General features: G+C 42.1%; 1 protein-coding gene across 1 annotated transcript in view; it reads right to left on the bottom strand.

The window, feature by feature from the left end:
* Positions 1 to 16,626, bottom strand: part of LOC111863474 (protein SSUH2 homolog) — a 46,201-nt gene extending 29,575 nt beyond the window's left edge. The window contains exons 1-2 of the mRNA XM_023849823.2: positions 16,382 to 16,626; positions 13,610 to 13,750 (exon numbers count right to left, since the gene is read on the bottom strand). Of these exons, the coding sequence (XP_023705591.1) occupies positions 13,610 to 13,715 (106 nt within the window). The 5' untranslated portion in view covers positions 13,716 to 13,750; positions 16,382 to 16,626. The remainder of the gene's footprint in view (positions 1 to 13,609; positions 13,751 to 16,381) is intronic.
* Positions 16,627 to 23,363: the final 6,737 nt, after the last annotated feature.

Here is a 23,363-nt window from a genome sequence, read left to right as displayed (position 1 = left end):
ACAACTAGCAGTAAGTTCCTCTTCAATACTGAAAGTGCTGAAGGACTCTCCTGTCAGAATTCGAGAAATGCTGCATAACGTTTCATAACCTGAGTTTTTATGTAGAACATTTTTCATTTTTCTTGACACCATTTTACTAATGTCCCCTGACACTTTCTCCAAATCACTGGCTATTTTTTTTCTAGCGCTGCTCTTTTCTCCTGTAAGCATTTGGTTCCTTCCGTCAAAGAACTTAAATTTGCCTTTATGAAGGCCAGCTGTCCTTCCATTTCGCTGCACGAGAACGGTTCCCGAGCAGCTTCAATTGCCCTCGCATCCTCCGTCTTCACTGAGTCTACAGTGTTCTTCGCTACCTGAAATTGATTGCAATAGTAAATTGCAGCATCAATCCACGTTCCCCACCTTGTGGTGACGGGTTCCGGGGGCAGTGGAACACCAGGAGCCATAGACTTAAACTGCATTTTACGAGCTGGAGCCTTGACGAAAATCTTCTTCGTCCTCGACACGAGAGCATCCACTTGAGGAAATTTTGATCTCACGTCCTCCTTCACTCTATGCAGTGCATGAGCTAGGCAAGTAACGTGCACCAATTTCGTATAAAACGACTTCATTGACTTGCCTGCTTTTACAATATGTGGGGCTGCATCGGTCACAAAAAGCAAGACGTCGTCGTGTCGTATACCCTCTGGCCACAGCAGAAACATGGACCTGTCGAAGAGTTTACAAACTGTGGAATGATTAGCGGATTGTAGCACCTCACTCGTAGGCAGAAACACTTCACCCAGTCCTCCAATTTCCAAGGTTCAAATGATGACGTTTGTCAGGTATCGCAGGTCTCATCAACAGAAACGAAAATAATCTTCCCATGCGCTTTGTTCCTAATCGTTTCCAGGAGACTGTTGTAGCACTGGGAAAGGTAATTTTTCCTGAGGGTGGATTCAACCGGGATAGAACGATCACAATTCACTTCCAGAAATTTTTCAATTTTTCATTGTTCAGAGCCCAAAACGGAATATTTGCGGACACTAGAGCATCACACAGATCTGTGACTTATTTCCACTTCCGGATGAACACTGTTTCACTAATATTTGCACAAATTTCTTTTTGTTCGAAATTTGCACTGCTCGTATATGCTTGTTGCGGCCGATATGTTGCTGTACCGTGAAACACTTTTCTGCCGCTACTTCTGTGTCTCACAGCTTGCAGTATAAAATGTGACCGTCAGTTGAAAATACGTCATCTGCAAACTCAGCTAAAATCTGCTTTAGGTGTCTATCCTTTAGGCATCGTGGTAAAATGAGTCAGTGTAGTGCGACACAGAACTGTACCACTATGCTTTGAGTGGTTACATATCCACAGTGGGTATATTACAGGGCCTCAGGCCTGAAATCAATATAACATACTGTAACCCATATAAACGTAATAACACGGCAATGAGATGAAAAACGTACACAAACCGTGCATCAGAGATGAGTTGAGCAGGAGAACGCAGAAACAGGACCCAAGGGGGCATAATTAACGCAAACAATACTGATGCTGTCACAGAGTGAGCCTTTGTATTTATATGAATGTCCTCACTAAGCTTCATCTGGTTACATATCCGCAGTGCGATTTTTTTTCCTTGGCACTACAGCCCCAGTGGGCCTAGGCCTACCTCCATGAACTTCTCCGTTCACTTCGGTTTTTCTAGATCTTACACATACGGTAGGACTCCTTGGGCAGGTGATCAGCTCGTCGCAAGGCCTCTACCTGTAGACAAACACAGAAAAACGCACACAAACATCCATGCCCTGAGTGGGATTCGAACCCACGATTCCGGCTTCCGAGCGAGCGAAGACAGTGCATGCCTTAGACCGCAGTGCGATAGGTTACAATAATACCACAATGCAACACAAATAATAAAGAGAGCAGTCATCCCGAGAGGTAGGCAATATCTATACACACGAGGGTGATCCCCCAGATATGAGTTAACCAAAGAACAAAACGACAAAGACAGGGATTTAGGGATATACACTCCTTGAAGGTCCGATTTAGCAGCATAAAGGGGCCTTGCCACAGCCAGAGTCACGGGTGCAAGTCCAAATACCAAACTCCCGAACAATGTTCCGCAGTACACTCGAAAATAAATCTTCTGAGGTGTCATCCTTGATCACAGGTCGAAAACGACACCTAGGAGAGAACTTTAAATTACAGATTACCTCGAGTTCTGAGATTTGTTGAACGCGCGTTTGTGACATTCACTGAAACGAAAATTATAGCAAACCTTGAAAACGCCGAAAACATTATTCGCGACAACTTTCGGTTGTGAGAATGTATCGACCTGCCATCCAGAAACAACAGCTTAAACAAACTTACAAGACATGGAGTAAACGGTGAAACAAAAAATTTCTTCAGTTCAAATGCATGACAAATTNTTTTCGTGTAAATTAGAAAAAATTCAAGACCCCCAGGCCCGAGTTAATTTTTTTTTTTTTTTCCTTGTAAATCCTTCCCGATTCACTCCAGGTATCTCCCTTTGCCCCGCTGCCACTGGATCTCGAACACATGGAATCACGTAGTTCCCGTCTGAAGTACAGCACTCTTTATTGTATTACAAAGTTCATGTCAATTATAGATTCTAAAGGGTTCTGACGCTGGTGTATAACACTCAGAATTACTGGGGTTTTGGACTTTGTGCATCGTTCGGTATTCTAGAAACTAGAAAACAACGTTTCGGAAACTGGATCTGTTTCTGTCCTCAGGTGAGGACATTTAGACACCTACTCTGCTGGGTCCTTTACAAAGAGCTAACCTCAATCACTGGATTCAGAGAAGAACTAATCTCAATCCAGTGATCGAGGTTAGCTCTTTGTAAAGTACCCAACAGAGTTCGCGTCTCTGTCCTCCTCACCTGAGGACGGAAACAGATCTAGTTTCCGGAACGTTGTTTTCTAGTTTCCAGAATACCGGACGATGCATAAAGTCCAAAACCCCAGAAATTCTGATGTCAATTTATTTATCAGTTTTACAATAAAACAAAACAACCTTTTCATAATTCCAGTTATTTCCATTTTTTTTTTCCTTCGTTTGGAAGGTGCCACCATGCCCTGTGGTAGAATCTGGTAATGCATGTTCTAATTGTCACATTACAAGAACGATGAAGACGGTCCGAGCTGTACGCATAAGGGAGACACTAAAGAGATGACGGTCAGTCCAGTCTTGTGAGGAATCGTTCCATGTCCGTATCCGTACCGTGCCTTAAGCGTTACCTCCTCCTCCTCCTCCTCTTCTTCTTCATCTGTTGCTCCCACTTGTAGCATAGGGCACCGTGAAACGCTTCGTTTCACTTCAGTTTCTTAATCTAAGCGAGTCGCTAGGACTCCCTAGACGGGGGATCGGTCCGTCGCAAAGCCTCTACCTAACACAAACACAGAATAAATACAGACATCCATGCCTTAAGTTGGATCTGAACCAACGATCCTAGAGTTCGAGAGGACAGAGACGGTTCATGCCTTAGACCGCGCGGCCACTCTGGTGCTGACACTCCTAATTCCAAGAAAACGAAGAGTTGCATCCCAGAAGACGAACGCTTCATAACAACTGGCTACAGCGTGACCAGCTTTTATTGGATCGAGTTTAGTGGTGCTGATTATTTGTCAAGGCGTTGAAATTGCTCCTTTCAAGCTGTACAGACTCTCTGTTCGTGTCTTTCCTTTATTCCTCCCTTCCATCTTTCCTTTCTTCTCGCTTTCCAATTCTGTCATTCTTCTTATAGAATTACTGTCATCAATGCGTGTACGTTTCTATTTCATTTAATTAATTATACATTTGGTATGACTCCTTGGTTGGAACAAAGGCACCCTGACAACATAACGAATATACACGTTGTTGTGGTATTCTGGGTGAAGACGCCAGATGGAACGTGGATGCAGTCACGGCATGTTCCTCCGAAACGTTAGTACTCACATAACAGACAACGGCACAATATGAATCTCACCGCTGTGAAAACTTCAAACCTTAACCTAGCTATATCTCCGTTTCCGGTCCGGAATTGAACCGTGGACTCTAGTATTACAGTGGTAATAATACACATCTTTATGTAAACAGCAAGGCCGCTGTGATTAGCATGGCTGCAAACTGCCGAGTAAAATACGTTCACTGCAGCAATGTATTCCTAACGCTCCTAACGTGAGGAACCGAGCATAATGGCTGACGCGGTATGCTCCTGTCTGGTTTCGAATTTCAGCCAGGATGGCGAGGATCCTGACAGGCATTTCCTGGATTTGACCAGTCCCTCAAGGCACAACTCGAAAAGTACATTAAATTTGGCCGGTTATCGGTGTACATCTAAAGTTGTATTTAAGCCATCAAATGAAACGAATGTTCATATTACCCAGTTCTCAAAAATACATTTAATTTGCTGTTTTCAGGGTTATGCCACCGCCTAGTCTGGTAGGCGGGTACCAATGTTTCATAAACTCCATGGATATATTTTACTACGAACTTTCGACTTATGAGAAACCGTCGTTAAGACCGATGGAAACGTAAGAGACACAAATGCATATAAAGACGAGACGTCATTAAACATACAAGCAACGACAAAGCTGTCGGCGTCAACAGAAGACATCTTGAACTCCGTGGTAGAGGACTACCAGCAGCCACTGCTGCCAGTTTGCAAGCGTCCATTCAGTTCTGTGCTCTGTTCCCACTTACGCACGAACATGAATATCCGCTGACAACAAAGGCAAATATACAGATTTCGCATGAAAAATTGTGTTAATCTTTCTCCAGGACACAGCTGCTTCGAAGGCCACAGGAACCATTTTAACACGTGCCAGCCAAGAGAGCAGCAATGATTTAACACATCTCTTCCTCTTGCCTTCATGGACAAGGCGTCTCAACGCCTGTACCGACGTCAATATCTTATTTCTAGCGTAATTCTTGTTCTTCATCTAATTCCTAGCGCTGTATGATTCTAAGGCCACGCTATTCCCTTCATCTCTCTTTGCGTCTACATAGTCCAATCTGGTCCTATATGTCCTCTAGTAATCCCAACTAAATCGACACTCGCTAATCTGGATTAATTGAAGAGTAGGAGTCATCCGGATTAGTGAAGCAAAAGGCAGCTCTAAAAGATAAAGTAAGATCACAAATAAATGGAAAATTTAATTACATAAGTAGTGCTGATGAAAACAAAAAATATCACTGTATAGATTTTGTTTATAAACTATACAAAATCAATACCAGTATTCATAGATAGATGACTCCGAAGTTGCATTTGTTGTTTGACGTAACAGTGCAGGTCTGAAGCAACGTCAAGGCTCATCTGCCTCCCTAAATGCCGTGTGTTTTATAGTACGTACTCAACTGTGAGGCGCAGGATTCATATTCCGAAAGGGATTAGTGAGGGTTTGCTGTAGAGTGAAACTATGTGAGTTGGTTTCTTTAATGTTTGTCTTAACTCCCGCTGATGGTTTACGTTGTTTGGTTTTTATATCCTTTGTTGTGTTGGTTCTGCTGTCCGGATATAGGGAGCAGTTGTATCGATTGGGCCCAGCTGAGCAGGTTTTAACTTCAGCCCAGTCACCAACTGGACGATGGGCGATGCCCCCAAACTCAGTACTTGTATAGTGAAACTACTTGGCGGATTCGCGTTCGTTACGCTTTCGGAGCAAAATTCATATCAGATAAAAACCCGGCTAAGCGACCTTTTCTTAAATTTTTAATGACGGTTCAATTATAGGGATGAGGGATAAGAAAAGGTCAGTAGGTAAATATTATTCAGCAAAGAGGCGGTAGAAGCTTATTTCAATGCGATATCGCCGTTTTTCTGACGACTATGCACATAATACAAAATCTAGAAGACGAATCTTTAAAATCCACTGAACCTGCAACTTAATAGTCACGGAAAACTGTCAACACTATATGAATACTTCTGATTGTGTGGCAGTCCCTTTCCGTTTTAAACCACATTAACGCAATCTAATCCAGAATGAGGTTTCTGCATAGTGCCATTGTAAAGCCAACTTACACATAATGGGTCAGCCCGACTTCACAACAAAAGCTGACTAAGTGCACGCAAAAAGAAAATCCTCCCTGCATATGAAGAGCACGGATAGCTCAGTCGGTACAGCGACGGGCTACAGGCTGGGACGCAGCGGTTGCATTACCATCAGGGGAAACATTTTTCTCTTCTCCACAGCGCCCAGACGAGCTCTGGGGCCCATAAAAGACTCATATCCAATGGGTACCAGGGTTCTTACCCTGGCGGTAAAGCGGCAGGAGCATGAAGCTGACCCCTCATCTCAAATCAGTAACGTGGTCGAGAATGTTTGGGTTATAACTCCACTCCCGCATGCGTCTTCTTGGCGTAGTGCTTACAACTTTATCCTGAACTGTGTACAAATGAGTGTGTGCCTACGTGCGTTCGTCCATTCATAATTCCATGGCAGGTAGCTTTCTTATTAGAAACTATAATCTGATTTCAGAATCCCAGCGAGTCAAAATGGCGTACGAACACATCCTTTGAGTCTGATACAGCATTATAGTCAATGGAGCATCAATATTACATTGGACGCGATCTTTAAGCGGAAGCTGCCCGTTTAAACAAACCTTGAACTGCGCAGGAAGGAACCTTGTGATACTGCGTTATTTTAAATAAACGAGACCAAAGACATGCCGTACTGAAAGGCAGAATTATTTCCGTGAATATAAACATAAACGAGATTAATCTTGTAAACAATTAGGCCTATTTGTTTCTACAATTTTCGCAATACTATGTGCACATTTATTTTTCTTAATACATGTGAAGATGGATTCGCTATTGACATTCGAAATACTGGCAGCCTTCAACACGCGAACAGCACATATCACTGTCCGGGGCAGCTGGTATTCAGTGTAGAACTTTCCTCTGCATATTTCTTGAAAGTGCAGAAGAGCAGGGGAGTGTGTGCGCGCTCAGTCGGTATAGCAACTGGGTTACAGGCTGGGCGACCCAGAAATCGAGGTTCGATTCTTGGCAAGGTCAGAAGAATTTTCCCCTCAGCATAAAGTCCACACTGACTCTTGGGCCCACCCAGCCTCCTACACATCGTGTGCCTGCGGTTGCCCCATGGGGGTAAACTGGAAGGGGCATGAACACAACCACTCACCTCCAACTGGTGCCGAGGATAAGAATGGTGGAACTATACCTCCATTCCACTATACGCCTCCATGGTTTGTTGCTTAATTAATTAAGCCTGAAGTTACCTTTTACAGACGGGTCAGCAAATGAAGGTATTTTTGCCTGCATAATTTTCATTTTTTGCAGTCTCTAGCAGTCTCTATATCTCTATCGAGATATAAAAGATAACGCAAACCTCCATTTCAGCCGAAAACGCGTTTTTTTCGCATTATAAAAACGGCTGTACCGGGAGAATCGAGCGGATTAATTTTTTTTAATATTTTTGAAGTATGAAAACATGTATAAATAAATGTACAAAACATATTTTTTTTAAATGGTCGAGCGACCTATCTGGATGATTTCATATGGAATGACCCTATACCCACTTAATTTAATTAACCAAAACCTTGCCTATGGTTGTGGAGACCACTTCTTGCAACTGCCCATCCGCACTTACCACGCTACCGTTGCTTCTGTATGAAAGCGAAACGCGACCTGAGAAAACAACACTCACGATGCCTGACAGCAAAGGGGTATGGAGAATAACTGGATGTATTCGTCACCTCTCATTATTAGGGTCGTCAAACAAGGAAGGTAGGATGGGTATGCCATGTAGCACACAAAAAGAAATTCGTGCAGAAATTTGGTTGGGAAGCCTCAAGGGAAGAGGCAACATTTGACACTTGTTTGTACACGCTAAGGTAAAGCTGTCCCTGTGCTTAACTAATTCAGCACCATACTATGAAAGCGTATGGGGGAGTGGATGCATAGAGCCATAGTTTCTTGACCTGAGCACTAGTTGGACACGAGTGGTCAGCTCCACGCCCTGGCCGCTTTCCCCCCCGTACCCATTTGATAGGAGGCTGGGTGGGCCCCAGAGCCGGTGTGGACGACGCGGAGAAGAGAAAATTCTTGACTTTATCGGGACTCGAACTCCGACCCTCTGTCGTCCAGCCCATAGCCAGTCGATATACCGACTGAGCTATCCCGGCTCCTTTGTATGTACATGGAAGAATAATATTAAAACGGTTCCTATATCAATACAACGTGAATATAAGAACTAGACTGAACTGACGAGTGTACACTTCGGGTTTCTTACAGGGATGGAGCTTCTTAGCTGGCTCAGTACAATTGTAGTATTATTCTTGCTTGATATATGGGAGCTTGCAACAGCGTCCAGTGACAGGATAATTACTGAATAATCAATTGCAAAATTGCGACATGTAGCGCAGGTAGCCTAATTTAAGACAATATTCCACCATTTGCATGAAAGGACTGATACAAATAACCAAAATCCTCAGTAAGGATAACCCGTCTCCGGATTTGGGTTTGAACCCGGTCCTCCTGAATGCAAAACTGGAGCGGCAACCACTGGACCGTAACATTCGGCGGCTATCCTTTATTCAGTGAAGGAAATGCAGACGTTGGCTGACTGGCTATTAGTGTCTGCAGTTTCCAGTTTTCAAGTGGATATCATGCTTCAGACTTTAAGTTATGTAACTGCGGTAACATTTCCACAAAGCATGTGACGTAGACCATGTGAATCTGATTATCACATCCAGACTGGGGGCTCCTTGTTCTCTACAGCCCTTTGTTGGGCCCTGGCCTCTTCTTCAGTTTCGTAATATTTTACACAGACGGTAGGACTCCTTGGAGGAGTGATCAGCCGGTCGCAAGGCCGCTACCAACACACAGGACAACACAAACAGAATAAACGCACACAGACATCCATCCTTAGAGTAGAATTAGAACCCACGATCCCAGCTTTCGAGTTAGCGAAGACAGTTCATGCCTTAGAACGCGCGGCCACCGTGACTGGCAATCTTGTCTATAAGTAAACAATTTAATGGAGAAACTCCTTAGCCATTTGTTCGCCGAAAACGAGGGTTCATATATAAATAGTGTATCCATACTGTTTCTCTCTTTGGGGTGGGGAATTGTGTCCCAGCACAGATGCACACAACCGAAAACTATCCGTGCATTCATATTCGCCACAATTGCTCAGAAAAAAAAAACCCACGAACATACTGCTGGGATATGACCGTGTATTAGTCTAGCAGTGAGCACCAAGGTTTCGGTGCCGCCACTACTTCCATCTTCAGGATTCACCCGCAATGTCGGTACCCCTCTACCAGACTACAAGACGGTGTCGTAACCCAGATAATATGAATCTTCTCCGCAGTTGACTCTTTGAAGTTTTACAAGAACATTTCTTGGGCTTGTTTTTCAATCGACCAGTGGTCAGTCAATCTGCCAAAAATTATATGCAAAAGCAATCTACGCAACAGTATTTCGAAGTTCTTAAAATATTATTTTAATCATATATAAAGGGCCAAGTTTTGCAATTATTCTGTCATTATGTATGTTAGCAGCCAATGCTGGTAGTAGTTACGAACAGGAATAGAATATGGCAGAAATAAACGGCAGTGGGAGGTGTGTTCGAGCTGGTATGGCAGTTCCCACCTTTTGTCGGAAAATATCCATAGTGCACGTTTACATAACAGTTCCGCTCGGCGAGCACGTTCTCCTACACAACCTAGTTCCTTGGAACTACAAAAGTTGCTGTCTTTCCAGAATGTTTCATGTTACTGGGGTTAAGTAGTTTCGACTGGATTTTATTTACACGGAAACAATATCGTGCGTGCAGAGAAATTGTTTTCTAGATAGATCATGTGCTCCAGATTCTGCAATGACGTTTATAACTTCAACAAATAGAACAGCCTCATCATTTCCACAAATCCCAACAGCCTAAGTTTCGGAACGCCGAAGCACAAACACAATGGGAACTATGACGCCCAACGTCCCGTTACGGAATCACGAGAGCCACATGAAGCAAGAGAACGTTCCCAGAGAGCTGACAATAAATCACTCAAGAAAATAACACGTCTGACTTGTGTATCTTCTTACAGCGCATACAATCAAAGGCTGCCGCTGATTTAAATCTGAAACATTACACTCTAAACAAAAGCTCTACGGATTCGGCGAAATGAGCGTTTTAAAACTTATTTCACTTACCATCAAAGTACAATACGCATTTTAATACAGCGTCTAGAAACGCATGCGCCGATTCTAATGTTAACGAACGACGCAATTTTGAGTTAAGTAAGTCTTACTTACTTACTCATGGAGCTGAGCCCTTCTTGAGAAGCCAAATCTGCCGCTACTCAAGAATTTCCGAGACACATAACACAGCACTTGGAATACACATGCGCGTAGAGGGGACCATACATTAAAAGTTATTAACCGAAACCACGATAACAGAAGCACAGCAGTTTCCTCAACTATAACGTTAAACACCTGATGATGACCATATTGGTGGAACATGTAGTGAAAAACTTTTAAAATGAGCGACTTTTAGTAAGACGTTTTGCACTTGAGACAGTAGATCCAGTAACATGTGATACTAAGCCATATGCAGCGCTATGCTACAAGCAATTGTCTTAGTAACTTGAACATTACGGCGACTTTCGTGAGCCCACACAGATTCAAACAAAATGTTTCTTACCTACAAATCCGTTCCCTCATAACGATTATTTTTAAATATCTGAAACTTTTATTAGAGAACCCTTTTAAATAATGTAATAAGAACATGGCCGTAGAGTGAAAATGTACTTTACTCTTCAGTTTAAGGGCGAGAAACACTACATCAATGGAACTTGGGACATAAAATTATGTCGGCCTACGTACCTAGACAGATTAATAATCATCCCTGCAAACTGTGTACGTACTACGTATATATGTATCCAAGACGGACACTGTACTTTCTAAAAAGATGATGATTATGATGATGATCATGGGGGTGGATACTATAACAATACAGCAGGAGACATTACAAAGTTTTGACACGAACAGGATTCAATCATGCTCGTATGAGCATGCCCAAAACGCTATCCCCATGAAGAAAACTACGTTTTATTGATGAACTGATGTTATCTCGACATACCCTTAACAACACAAGATTTGTGGAATGGGAAATTTCTGTAACAGGGATACAGAATTCTGCCAGGAACTCTTTGCTCTATACCTTTGATAGAGTACCTGTTTAATTAACCTAAAAAACGGCAGGTGGCAAAAGTCAGAACTCAGTTTCTGCTCTTATCACCGAAATGAGAAAGGGTGACAAATTATTTCTCAATATATTTTTACCCTTATTGCTCCCCCGGCAGGGCGACGAAACTGCACTGCAGTAGGCACTGTATCTTCGCCGGTTTGGCATGCTAGTTGCTCGCCACTTAAAACCGGTTGCTAAATCTCTGGGAACAGATGAGTCACCGACTGCGCTCCTTGCAGTACTGAAAGCGCGAGGTCTCCCGCTCTCACGCAGCCCACAGGCCGAAGATTAAACAAACACATCCATCCCTATCTTCCCGCACGCATTTCTCACTCACTGGCATAGGTAAAAGCGGAAGACGTTACTGAGGCATCTAAATGTTCAAAATAAATATCCTCTTCTGCGTATGGTGAAACGGGAAATATAGGGCACACTAATGTGTGAGTGCAAACTCTACCTTAAAAAAAATACTCAGCTAATCCCCCACCCCCACCCCAAAAAAAAATTCGTCTCAGTGGACTGCTACCGTAAGGCTGAGGGGAGGTTTGCATGCACGGCTCACTCGGAGAGTTACGTTACAAGTGGTAGGGTCACCCTTGCTAGAGAGTTCGAAGGAAGGAATGAAGCCTTTGGTCATTCAGGATATGGGTTGAACATGAGGCTCACAAACTCGCCTTCTAAAACAATATGTGTTATGGTGCCTGAAGATAGATGCCGGATGGAAAAAGTGAAGACAGGCACCAGGATTCTTTCAGGGCCGTACAGCCATGACGTGCGTAAGTGGCCTCATCCTCCTTGACTCGATCATTCTAATTATACTTGGAGAAGAGTACAAGTTATGAAGCTCCTCGTTACGCAGTTTTCTCCAACCTCCTGTCACTTCATTTCTCTTCGGTCCAAATATTCTCCTCAGCACCCTGTTCTCAAACACCCTCAGTCTGTGTTCCTCCCTTAGTGTCAGAGTCCAAGTTTCACACCCATACAGAACCACAGGCAAAATTATAGTTTTGTATATTCTCAGTTCTACGTTTTTGGACAGCAGACGAGAAGACAAAAGGTTCTGGACTGAATGGTAGCAAGCATTACCCGAGTTCAACCTCCTCTTAAAGATATACATGACATATTGTAAGCATGTACTGTGTTAATTAACTTCATGAAGCAGAATCATTGTTGAAAAGCTTATGGTTGCCCAACCAGCCAAGAAATTCCTCACCCTTTGTTAAACCTGTGTGTTACCACATTTTCCAATTTAATCCAAGTTTTCTAACTGAAACCCTGTATGTAGCTCTCATCAGCCCCACACCCTGTCCAGCTCAACCTTCATTTCATGACCCTCACACATGAAGCTGAGTCCTTCTTGGAAGCGGCACATATCTCAGCCACTCAAGAATTTACCAACATTTTATGGAACCCAAAGGTTCATTACCGTCTTCACAGGAGCCCGCCAGTCCCCATCCTAAGCCAGATAAAACCAGTCCATACCACTTCACCCTATCTCTCTTGAGATCCATATCACCCACCTATGCCTTGGTCTTCCTAGTGGTCTCTTTCCTTCTGGCTTCCTTACCAAATCCCTACAAGCATTTCTCTTCTCTCCAATGCGTTCCACATGCCCTGCCCATCTCATCCTCCTTGACTTGATCATTCTAATTATGCTTGGAGAAGAGTAAAAGTTATGAAGCTCCTCATTATGCAGTTTTCTCCAACCTCCCGTCACTTCATTTCTCTTGGGTCAAAATATTCTCCTCAACACCCTGTTCTCAAACACCCTCAGTCTATGTTCCTCCCTTAATGTCAGAGACCAAGCTCCATCATTACCATCTATACAATTTGGTTAAAGGTGCCCACAGATGAGGGCTACGCCAGAATAACTATGATGTAGTTGCTCCATTCAAAACTTCCAATCAGTGGCAAGTGGTACGTATTCTCCAATGATTAAATAAATTTGAAATTCTGAAACTTGTGACACATGGACCATATGGACATGTTCCTTGCATGGTCTGCAATTCTAAATTATAAAGTAGTTTCTAAGTTCAAAATATTAAGTTACATTAAAATTAACATGTCCCAAACAACTACATGAAGAAACTGAATTGAAAAATTTGGTTATTAAATGACAAATTAAAATAAATAAGTAAATCTGTGAAGTGTATGCTATACAACTGAACTATTATGTAAGAGTCATAATCTTAAATTGTATTGTGATAAACTGGTAAAATATAAAGTAACTTCCACTGAAAACTGAACCAAACTTATCTAGTTTCATGAAGTCAGTTTTAGCCGTGGCATCCCTGAACTGTCTCATGCACTCTGACCCTGCTAACTGCCAAAATTCACATTTCCACATTTCCTGTCTGAAATTGATGAGATGGAATCAAGGTAAACTACTGAAACAAATGTAAATTCAGATCACTCACCTTCAAAATCAACTCCACGTGGCCTGTTGCCATGTTTTGGTATAGTTCCTGTAGAATATGGAGCACTTGGTTTGCTGGGATTGTCGCCATTTTTCTTTCCGGTCATGGTTTTTACTTTGTAGCGTCAACACCTCTGATCACCTACACACAACAAGAGATAATAAAAAATGCAATTATCCCGTGGAACAGCAATTTGAAACACACAGAATGATTACCCAAAGTAAGCATTTATATGATAACTTCATTCGATAACATTCTCCCTTAAAAGTTTCAAAAATATATCACATCTTGTCTTCCATTACCAGAACATGCAGTACTGCTCTAATTAACTGGTGAGAAGGAGTACATGTAAGACAGACATTAAGCAACAAACTAATTCCACGGAGAAAAGTCCTTCTGAAGCTAGTTGCTCCACTGTTCCTTTTCTAAAAGGCAAAAAAAGACGAAGATGTCCCTGTGCTCAACGAATAAAGCACTACAGCATGAAGGCGTATGGGGGAGTGAATGTATAGATCCACATTTTCTTGACCTTGGCACTAGCTGGAGGTGAGTGGTCAGCTTTACACCCTGGCCGCTTTACCCCCGGGGAAAGAGCCCCCAGTACCAATTGGATAAGAGGTTCAGTGGACCCCAGAGCTCGTCTGGACAACGTGGAGAAGAGAAAATTCTTGACGCTACTGAGACTCGAACTCCACCCTCTCTGTCATCCAGCCCATAGCCAGTCACTATACCAACTACACTACCCTGGCTCCTCATTTCCTTTCCTATCTGAACCATTTTTTCCAAGGCACCCTAACCTTAATTTTACCATCGTAATAATACTAGATGAACTGTATAAATTATAAAATTTAAGGTCACATAAATTAACACCCCATGACCCCATTATTTCATCTCACTTACGTCTAAATTATTTCCTTGCTTTAAAATATGTCTAAATACTTGCTCCTCACTTGACACATCCTTGCTAAGCCCAACTTTTGGCCCTGAAAATGGACCTAGTATATTCCTCTGAATTATCAGTAAATTTTTATCAGATTACACGTCATCACATCCCAGAATACATCATACTCTACCCCAGATTGTGTTTAAAAATGGACAGCTCAACCTAACAGGGAGGAAGAGACAGAAGACTGGAGAAAACTACATAATCCACACAGTTCACTGTATATTATAAGTGTGATCAAATCAAGGGGAATAAGGAGACAAGTTGGAAGACAGAGGTGCACAAGGGATGATAATATTAAAATGGATCTTAAATAAACTGTAGGTGACAATGAGGGCAGGACTATCCTGGCTTGGGACAGGGAAATTTTTACAGAGCTGATCATGAAGAATTCTGCTTCTAGTTCAGTTAGTTCTACAAAAGGAAATGCCACAGCTCAGGTGGAGTTACTCGGCTTGTCAGAGTAGAGCCCTGATGCATAAAGTGGCACAGGCTCTGGATTTTCTTTGAGCACTTCAGCTTCCTTGCCTTCTCAGTCCACCAGGGAGTGGTACAACAGGCCAATTTGATGACACAATCCCATGGGACTCATCCTCACACACTTCTACAATTAACTGAACTAGTTCTCAAAAAAGTAAAGATGTTTCACTGTAGAACACTCTGGACTACAATATGCAGTATTCTGGTTTCAAAGTTATTTTGGTGTTTCACTTATTTTTCAATAATTGGGATGTTCATATCTGCTAACCATAAGCAAGAATAAGTTCATCAACAAGTAAAATTACATTAATAAATAAAACAGTGTAGTTCTTCCCTCCCTGTGGAAATCCATACAATTAAAATACAATTTGATACTGTGCAACTGAGAATCTACACACAGAACCTCACTATGTAAACTGCATGTATATGTTAATGTGTTACTGACAGTGATAACACATAGTGAGCTATCACATGCTACAATGAAACATCAGGGAACACCTGAAGCACCATGGCAGCGTTTGACTGAAGCATGATTCAATAAAAGATTTTGATAAACAATACACTAAGATTCAAACTATAAAAACCACAAATATTTGCAGTCACTAAAGTCTGCTTATCTACCAAACTCCATTATATTATTGTGCAATACTTCCCTCCTAACTGAATCATAGGTTTTCTTTGAAGTTTCTAAATAGCTCATGTACTATCTCATTGCACTCACATTTCTCTCCAGAATCTGACAAATGCAAAAAAAAATCTAATCCGAACAACACTGAAGATCCTCAGTAATTTCGTCTACATATTGACTTAAACTTCAGAGAAGGATATTGGATAAAATTTTATATGAAGCTAATAACAATATGCCTTAATAATTACTAGAGTTAGTTTCAATGCTCTTCTTCTAAAAAAGTACAATATTAAACCCCTCCCAGTGCTCAGGCAATTCATAATGAGTTTAAGGTCTCTGATCATAATATTTTACCTTCTGCCTGAACCCCTTCTGCCAGAATTTGATCATTACCTGGCTATTTATACCTTCACAATTTCACCATAACAATTTAAATCTCAGATGGACTAAGCTCAGGTAATAATGTCTTCACTGCATACATTTCCATCTGCCTAACGTTACCAACCGTACGTAAATTCCATAATGAGAGAAGTAATTCTCGCAGCTATTCAAAATGTTATGGTCATCTGCCAGCATATCACCCTTCTCCACCTTTACCAAGTTACATTAAAATTGATGTTCTTAACCTTAAAATATCATATTAACAGACACTGATATTTCATCCATAATACTTAATATTCTGACACGACATCAGAATGTAGGCTTGGAAAACAGCACGTACCGTATCCTGCTTTTAACACGAATTCAAATTCTGTCTGCAGATTCATTCCTCTTGCATATTCCACTAATTAATGGTGCATTTTATAACGCTCAATTAAAGAGTTTGTGAGATTACATTATTTCTGTAATCCGCTTAGTATACACATCGATCATGCAAACACAGTTCCAACGAGCAAAGAATAACTTCATTTATAAAAAAATGAGTTAATTAATGTCTCACGAACTTTAATTTCACCACAAACACAACATTGACAACTGCTTCAACAGCACCATCTATTAGAACTGTGGAACAACTACATAGATAATGTTCCCACAAAAATAGTTATCTTGCTGCCATCTAGTATCGAATAATCCTAGAACTGTCACGTAACCACAGAATCGTGATATAGTTAAGCAAAATACTAGGTAACGGTAAAATTGTCCCTGTGCGTAACTAATTAAGCACTACGCCATGAAAAGGCGTAAGGGGAGTGGATGTATAGATCTACATTGTCTTGACCTCGGCACTAGCTGGAGGTAAGTGGTCAGCTTAACGCCCCGTCCGCTTTACTCCCGGGAAGGAACACCCGGTACTCACTAGAGAGGAGGTTGGGTGGACTCCCGAGCCGGTCTAGACGACATGGAGAAGAGAAAATTCTAGACCTTACCGGAACTCGAACTCCGACCCCTCCCGTTCATCTAGCTCCTAGCCAGTCGCTATACCCACTACGTTATCCCGGCTCCCTACTAAAACACAAGCCGGCGCGTAAAGTGACAAATTACTGAATAGATTTCTCTTACCATTTATCAATAAAAGTGTTCACAGACCTTTTGTTGGCGACGATATGATAATAATTAAAGAAATGTATTTACTACATTGAGGGCACGCGGTAGCGTAGTTCGTTGAGGTAGAAGCTAGAAGCGTAGGTTGCGGATTCAAGTCCCGATGAGGTCATTGGATTTTTTTTCAATTGACCTAATCCTTCTAACCGCACCATGGCCCTGGGGTCGACTCAGCCTCTAACAGAAATGAGTAAGTAAAGTAAAGTGAAGTAAAGCTATCCCTGTAACAGGCCATGAAGGCCCATAGGGTTGTGAGACGTCGAGGGTCCCACATTATCAAGACAATCGGCTCAAAGATGGCGGTAAGGTTGTCAGCCTTACGCACCGGCCGCGCTTTACTCCCCAAGAAAAGTATTTAATTAATTCCTGGTACTCATTTCTGTTGGAGGCTGAGTAAACTCCAGGGCGGCTGGAAGGATTAGGTCAACTGAAAAAAATCCAATGACCTCATCGGGATTTGAACCCGCGACCTTCCGGCTCGTAGCGTAGCACCTCACCCACTACGCTGGGGTTAAATGGCGGCCGGTACGTAAGGATGACAACCTTACCGCCACCTATGAGCCGACTGTCTAGATAATGTGGGAACCTCAACATCTCACAACCCTATGGGCCTCCATGGCCTGTTACAGGGATAGCTTTACTTGCTTAATTTACTACATTACGGGATGAGTCGTATTGAAGTCTTTCGTAAGATATCATTGCATTGTAAGCATGGTCGTGAAAAGAAAAGCGAAGTGAAGATATGAAATTTGGTTGTAACCAAACGGAATGAAAGAGGGTTTAAATTCCATGTCTTATATGGAGCAATTTGAATCAAACCTAGAGTACGACTAAAGGACCGGTTGTTCTGCCGCAATTCCCTTTCGGACTCCTCTGTTTGTTGGTTTGGTGGATACCTAAATTTGGCGAATATTGTGTAGAGACCTTCGCGCTTGTCTCCATGCTTTTCTAGACCAAATTACGTGTTCGTCCTTTCACATGTCCGTAATTTGGTTCTGCACCGTCTTCACAGGTTGCCTTCTTCGAATTCTCGGCTGAATACGCATGAATCTAAAATGCGTGTCTGTACTTTTTATGCAGAGGATTATCCGACGCCAAGTTAAGAACGTGACAAACTACAGACAGAATATTTTCCCCTCCTCATTTTCACAAATAATGTCACTCTTTGTCAGCATATCACAAAAGTATCACCAAATAAATTGTCTCTCGTCGTTCAGAAACGCTATACAAATTGACTAGAACCTGTAACAAAGCCATGGCCATCATGCTTAGAGATAGTCTGTAATTTGTACAATAAATAATTCACATATTAGACTAATCTTGATTTCGAATATGATAATAGTGCTCTACGTAACTTCTTAAACATGGGTATTGCATTCATATAAGCCAGGTACAAATGTACACGTGGCTATGTAGACGCACGAGAACTGGATTCTCACTGCATACTTCTCAATAATAGCACCGTAGTTGTACAGTCAATTGAAACGAAATACGGAAGAAATTTTGCGAACATTTTTATTACATTCTGTTTGCATCTATCCATCTTAATCTGCCTTCGTGTATGCAAATGATGAAAATTTATTCTACTCATTGAATTTATTTAATTGGTCAGAGTTCCTGGCTACAGATCCAGAGGTCTCGGGTTCGATTCCCGGCGCTACCAGATTTTCTGAGAAGTAGTGGGTCTGGAACGTCTGGAACGGGGTCCACTCAGCCTCGTGAGGATAATTGAGGAGCTACCGTCTAGAAAACCGAAATTAACGGCCGTGGGGATTCGTTGCGCTGAGCACGTGACACTATCTATCCGCTAAATTTGGCACTAACTTCGCCGACAAGCGGCGGTTGTTGTTGTGTGAAATTGATGTCATCAAATCAATAAACATTAATTAAACTTATGTGCGAATTAGAACACTTATATTTCAAAGCGTATTAAAATATTATTACACTGTTTGCACTCAAATTGTTTTGAATTCTTGTAAATACTTTATTGAACGAAAATAAAATGCATTGTAACTGCGTAACAAAATCCTGTCTGTCCAGTTATATATTCGCATAATAAAAATGTTTTATACAGTTTAAGGTGAAAACAGCTCATATCTGCATAGTTCCATACGGATGCCACAAGACACATCTCCATATTCACGTTCGACTCTGTTCATGTTTTAACTTCTTTATTAAGGCCGTCACAACACAACTATTTCAACAGCTATACACGTACAGTTGTGTTGTGACGGCCTTAATAAAGAAGTTACATATTATAACACAACAGGATGCATGAAATGAGAACCCATAGACCACAGAAAATGAAGTCGCAGCGCCAGATTGGCTTGGGATTTAACAAGGAAAATGCTTTATGGACGATGAGTTTCAGTTCCCCTGTACGAGGAAATAAAGCAAAAACTCATAGTGACACTTCACTTAAATTGAAGACAATTTTGAAGACCATGTACATGTATTTTGTGATGTTTCTGGAAACGTCTTCCATTCACGGATTGAATCATCTGGTATCTAAGAAGCGGGATATTTCTGAACGGTGAGTAAATTAGTTTCATAATTATGGGTTTTGATTGATTTACAGCCGGTCACAGTGGCCGTGCGGTCTAAGGCTCACTGGAATGCTGGGATCGTGTGTTCGAATCCCAATCAAGGCATGGATGTCTGTGGGTACGCTTATTCTGTGTGTAGGTAGCGGCCTTGAAATGGGCTGATCCCCTATCCAAGGAGTCTTACGTCTGTGTACAAAAAAAATCACGAAACTAAGAAGAGGCCAGGGCTCTAGGGCCATTGGTGAATGATTGATTGAGTTATGAAAATGCGCGACTGAGAGCTAAGGTTAAGTATCCAAGGATGTAAATTTTAAAATCGCGATTTCCTGCTGCTCATCCATAAACGTTGCTTTACATGATTCTTAACCATTGAAAGGTGACGTGGGAGAAATGCATTTCAGATGTGCGAAGGACGGAAAGGACGAAAAATAAAACGAAATTCGTGTCTGCTGTAAAGGTATGGAGAGGGGCTGGCGATTATTTGGAACGGGAACTAAAGGAGAACTGATTTTGTTACCTCAGATGTTTTTCTTGAGTGTTCTGTTTTACTGTGAAACATGGTCATTTTTAAATTTTTCAATGTTGGTATCTCAATAGCTTGACTGTCCTCTTTTTCGATTTATACAAGAAAAGAGTCATTAGTTGCCCAACAGGTCAGGATATCAGATCTCTTCTCGCTTCCCATTGCAGTAGATATCGCGACGCCTCGCTGGTCCTACTGGTCTCAATTTATTTGGCGTGAGGAAATCAGTGGAACAAACGTGTCCAATATTCCCTCGTCAGTCAAAAATAGTTACTTTTGGATTTTAACATCATATCTCATAAGTTATCCTCGAAATATTATACAGTAGTCGTTTTAAGTAAAGACAGCTTGGAAATTCTTAGCGTTCACACGGTACTACAGAAATTATACCAACAAGAAAATTCCCAGCCAAAGAATCCGAGGTTTGAAACCCTGTTTATGGTATAAGAAGTGAAAAGCAACAAATCTGTAATTAGTGGAAATCAGTAGATAAAGCATGATCAATTGTTTCAGAGTCTTATGGCTAGTTCTCATTTCTGCCGGCATTGCTGCTACGGCGCTATTCAGTTCGTCCACGTGGAGACGCTACCAAGAAGACCCGATTGTCGTCTCAATGGAACGGGACTACAAGAGTTGGAACACGTCATTCCCGAGCATAACAATCTGTCCGCACCTGAAATATGACAACACTTCAGCAAAAGAGTAATGTAGCCGATTGTCTATTGCCAACGCGTTCCTTCTAGTGTAAAAAATTACTAACAAAGGGGAAAGAGAATATTTTCGTGTGCATTTACATAGATATAAGTAAAATAAAGCTCTTCAACTATTATTATTATTATTATTAGAGGGGTGGGTTTCCCCATGCAGAGGCATTGGAAACTACTTGGGCGGGAAATTGTTGTCTAATTTTGCTCAGAGGTCTCCTAGAGACATGAGTTTCTTTGACGTGTCGTAAATCTACGACACGGGACCCAAGGCTTAAAGTCCCTCCGGGCGACTTGTTCCCTGAATTTTTCCGCTCTTAAAAATTCCACGACCTCCGCCAGGTTTGAACCCGCGTACCTTGAGTCATGAGGTGGGAACGTTACCCCTAGACTACGGAGGCCGCTGAGTTCTTCAACTATATATAAGTGTTTGTGTCTAAAAAGATTTAACTGTTTCATGCTTAAGCCAATAAAATTGCCTCATATAGATATACACGATGTGGAGACATCCACTTTTTTAATTTTTTTAATTCGCTTAGTGGGGGATGGAGTCCAACTTTGTCCACTCGGCACGTCGGCCACTGATTGGCCTATTGTAGCCTGCCCGGGGTTATTATGATGATGGAGAATTTGGTGGAAGGAAGACTGGCATGGAAAACCGAAGTCCTCGAAAAAACCCCGCCACTTTGTCCACCACAAATCCCACTTGAGCAGACCCGGGATCGAACCCGGGCCGCCGCGGTGGGAAGCCAGCGACTAACCGCTTGAGCTGTGGCACGGCCTTTCAATCACCACTTAGTCCATGCTTTTATATAAATTCATGCCAATCCAAAACACACTGGCCACCACAGCAAATGTAACCAAGATGCAACGTAAGAAAAACGCAGTGCAAGAAGAAAACAGAACACACGCAAGAAGATCGCCATGATAAGCAACACATCATTTAGCTCAATTTAAATTATTTTAAAATTAGTTTTAAAGTATTTTAACAAGAAACAATTTCTCTTTTAAAATAATAAACTTTCGTACATACGTCCTCCATGGGCTGTCGGTGTACAGAGAGGCAAAGTGAAGGTATCCCTGTAACAGGCCGTGGGGGCCCATAGGGTTGTGAGACGTTGAGGTTCCCACATTTTCTAGACCAGCCGTGTCAAACATGCGGCCCCCATAGCCACAAAGTGCGGCCCCTCAACTTTTAGAACTAACTGATATTAAAATTTTAGTAGAAATATTTCTTGTAAAGACAAGTTTCCAAAAGACCAGAAGACAAGAAGTCTCACGCAGACATAAATTAGAAGGCTGCAGGAAAAGTGATTCTGAGAATTGCAGAAGCGTTTGTCCAACTAACGGTTTGTAAAGTTCGTGAAGGAGAAACTATTGTATTTCAGAAGGTTAATGCACTAAAATCCGCATAGCCTCACCACCCCAAGTATTTCCAAGAATCCATTTTGGAGGCGTAGTAAGAATACAAGGAGGGTGGCAACTGACAGACAAGTGCAAGGGATTTCTACCTTCAAAACTAGCTTGCAACCCCCAGCCATTGTCTAATGTATAGTAGATTCTAGACGATCGGCTCACAGATGCCGGTGAGGTTGTCAGCCTTACGCGCTGCCGCCCTTTACCACCCAGAAATATTCCTGGAACTCATTTCTGTTAGAGGTTGAGTCGACCCAGGGCCATAATGCGGCTTGAAGGATTAGGCAAATTGAAAAATTCCACCTCATCTGGATTCGATCCCGCGACCTTCCGGCTTGTAGCATAGTGCGTCAACCAACAACGCTACCGTGTGCCCCATATGTTATAGTACATTGCAGCATTTTGCGAAAATCATATGCCAAAGGATGGTGCTTTGCGGCCGCATAAACTAAGTGGCGATTCAATCAGTACTCTGCAAAGTTACAACAAAGACTGCAGATATACGTATATACACAAGCATTAAGCATACCTGCGTATCAGATGAACAAGTAATGTAGCAAGATGCTTAAATGCAGTTCAAGAAATCTGAGGATCATTATTTTCTATGACGTCACGATTATCAGTTTTCGCACATATCCAACATCCATAGATCACTGTGGTCGCGGTGCAAGGGCCAAGGAGGCCCACCCCTTTGTAGCCATCCGCCGACGTACATCTGCCACGACTGTCGCTCGAGCTTGAGTTCTTAATCACAGGATACGGGTGCTTCGGAGATGGGAGTGGAACACACTTCGGGGTTAATAAATCAGGGATCTCCAGAGCACACCGTGCATTGCAGTCTTAATTTAAAATTTCGTACAGTGATCAATCTTTACTTTAGTCCTCCAAGCTAGCCGCTCCGTCCATCCTACTCGCTACCCCTACTGTAAAACACTTCTCTGTTCTCTGCCTACATTTCACCACTGTCCTCTG

Source organism: Cryptotermes secundus, unplaced genomic scaffold (genome assembly GCF_002891405.2).
Source record: "Cryptotermes secundus unplaced genomic scaffold, Csec_1.0 scaffold2860, whole genome shotgun sequence".
NCBI classification, from domain to species: Eukaryota; Metazoa; Arthropoda; class Insecta; order Blattodea; family Kalotermitidae; genus Cryptotermes; species Cryptotermes secundus.
This window is presented reverse-complemented; position numbering and strand designations above follow the sequence as displayed.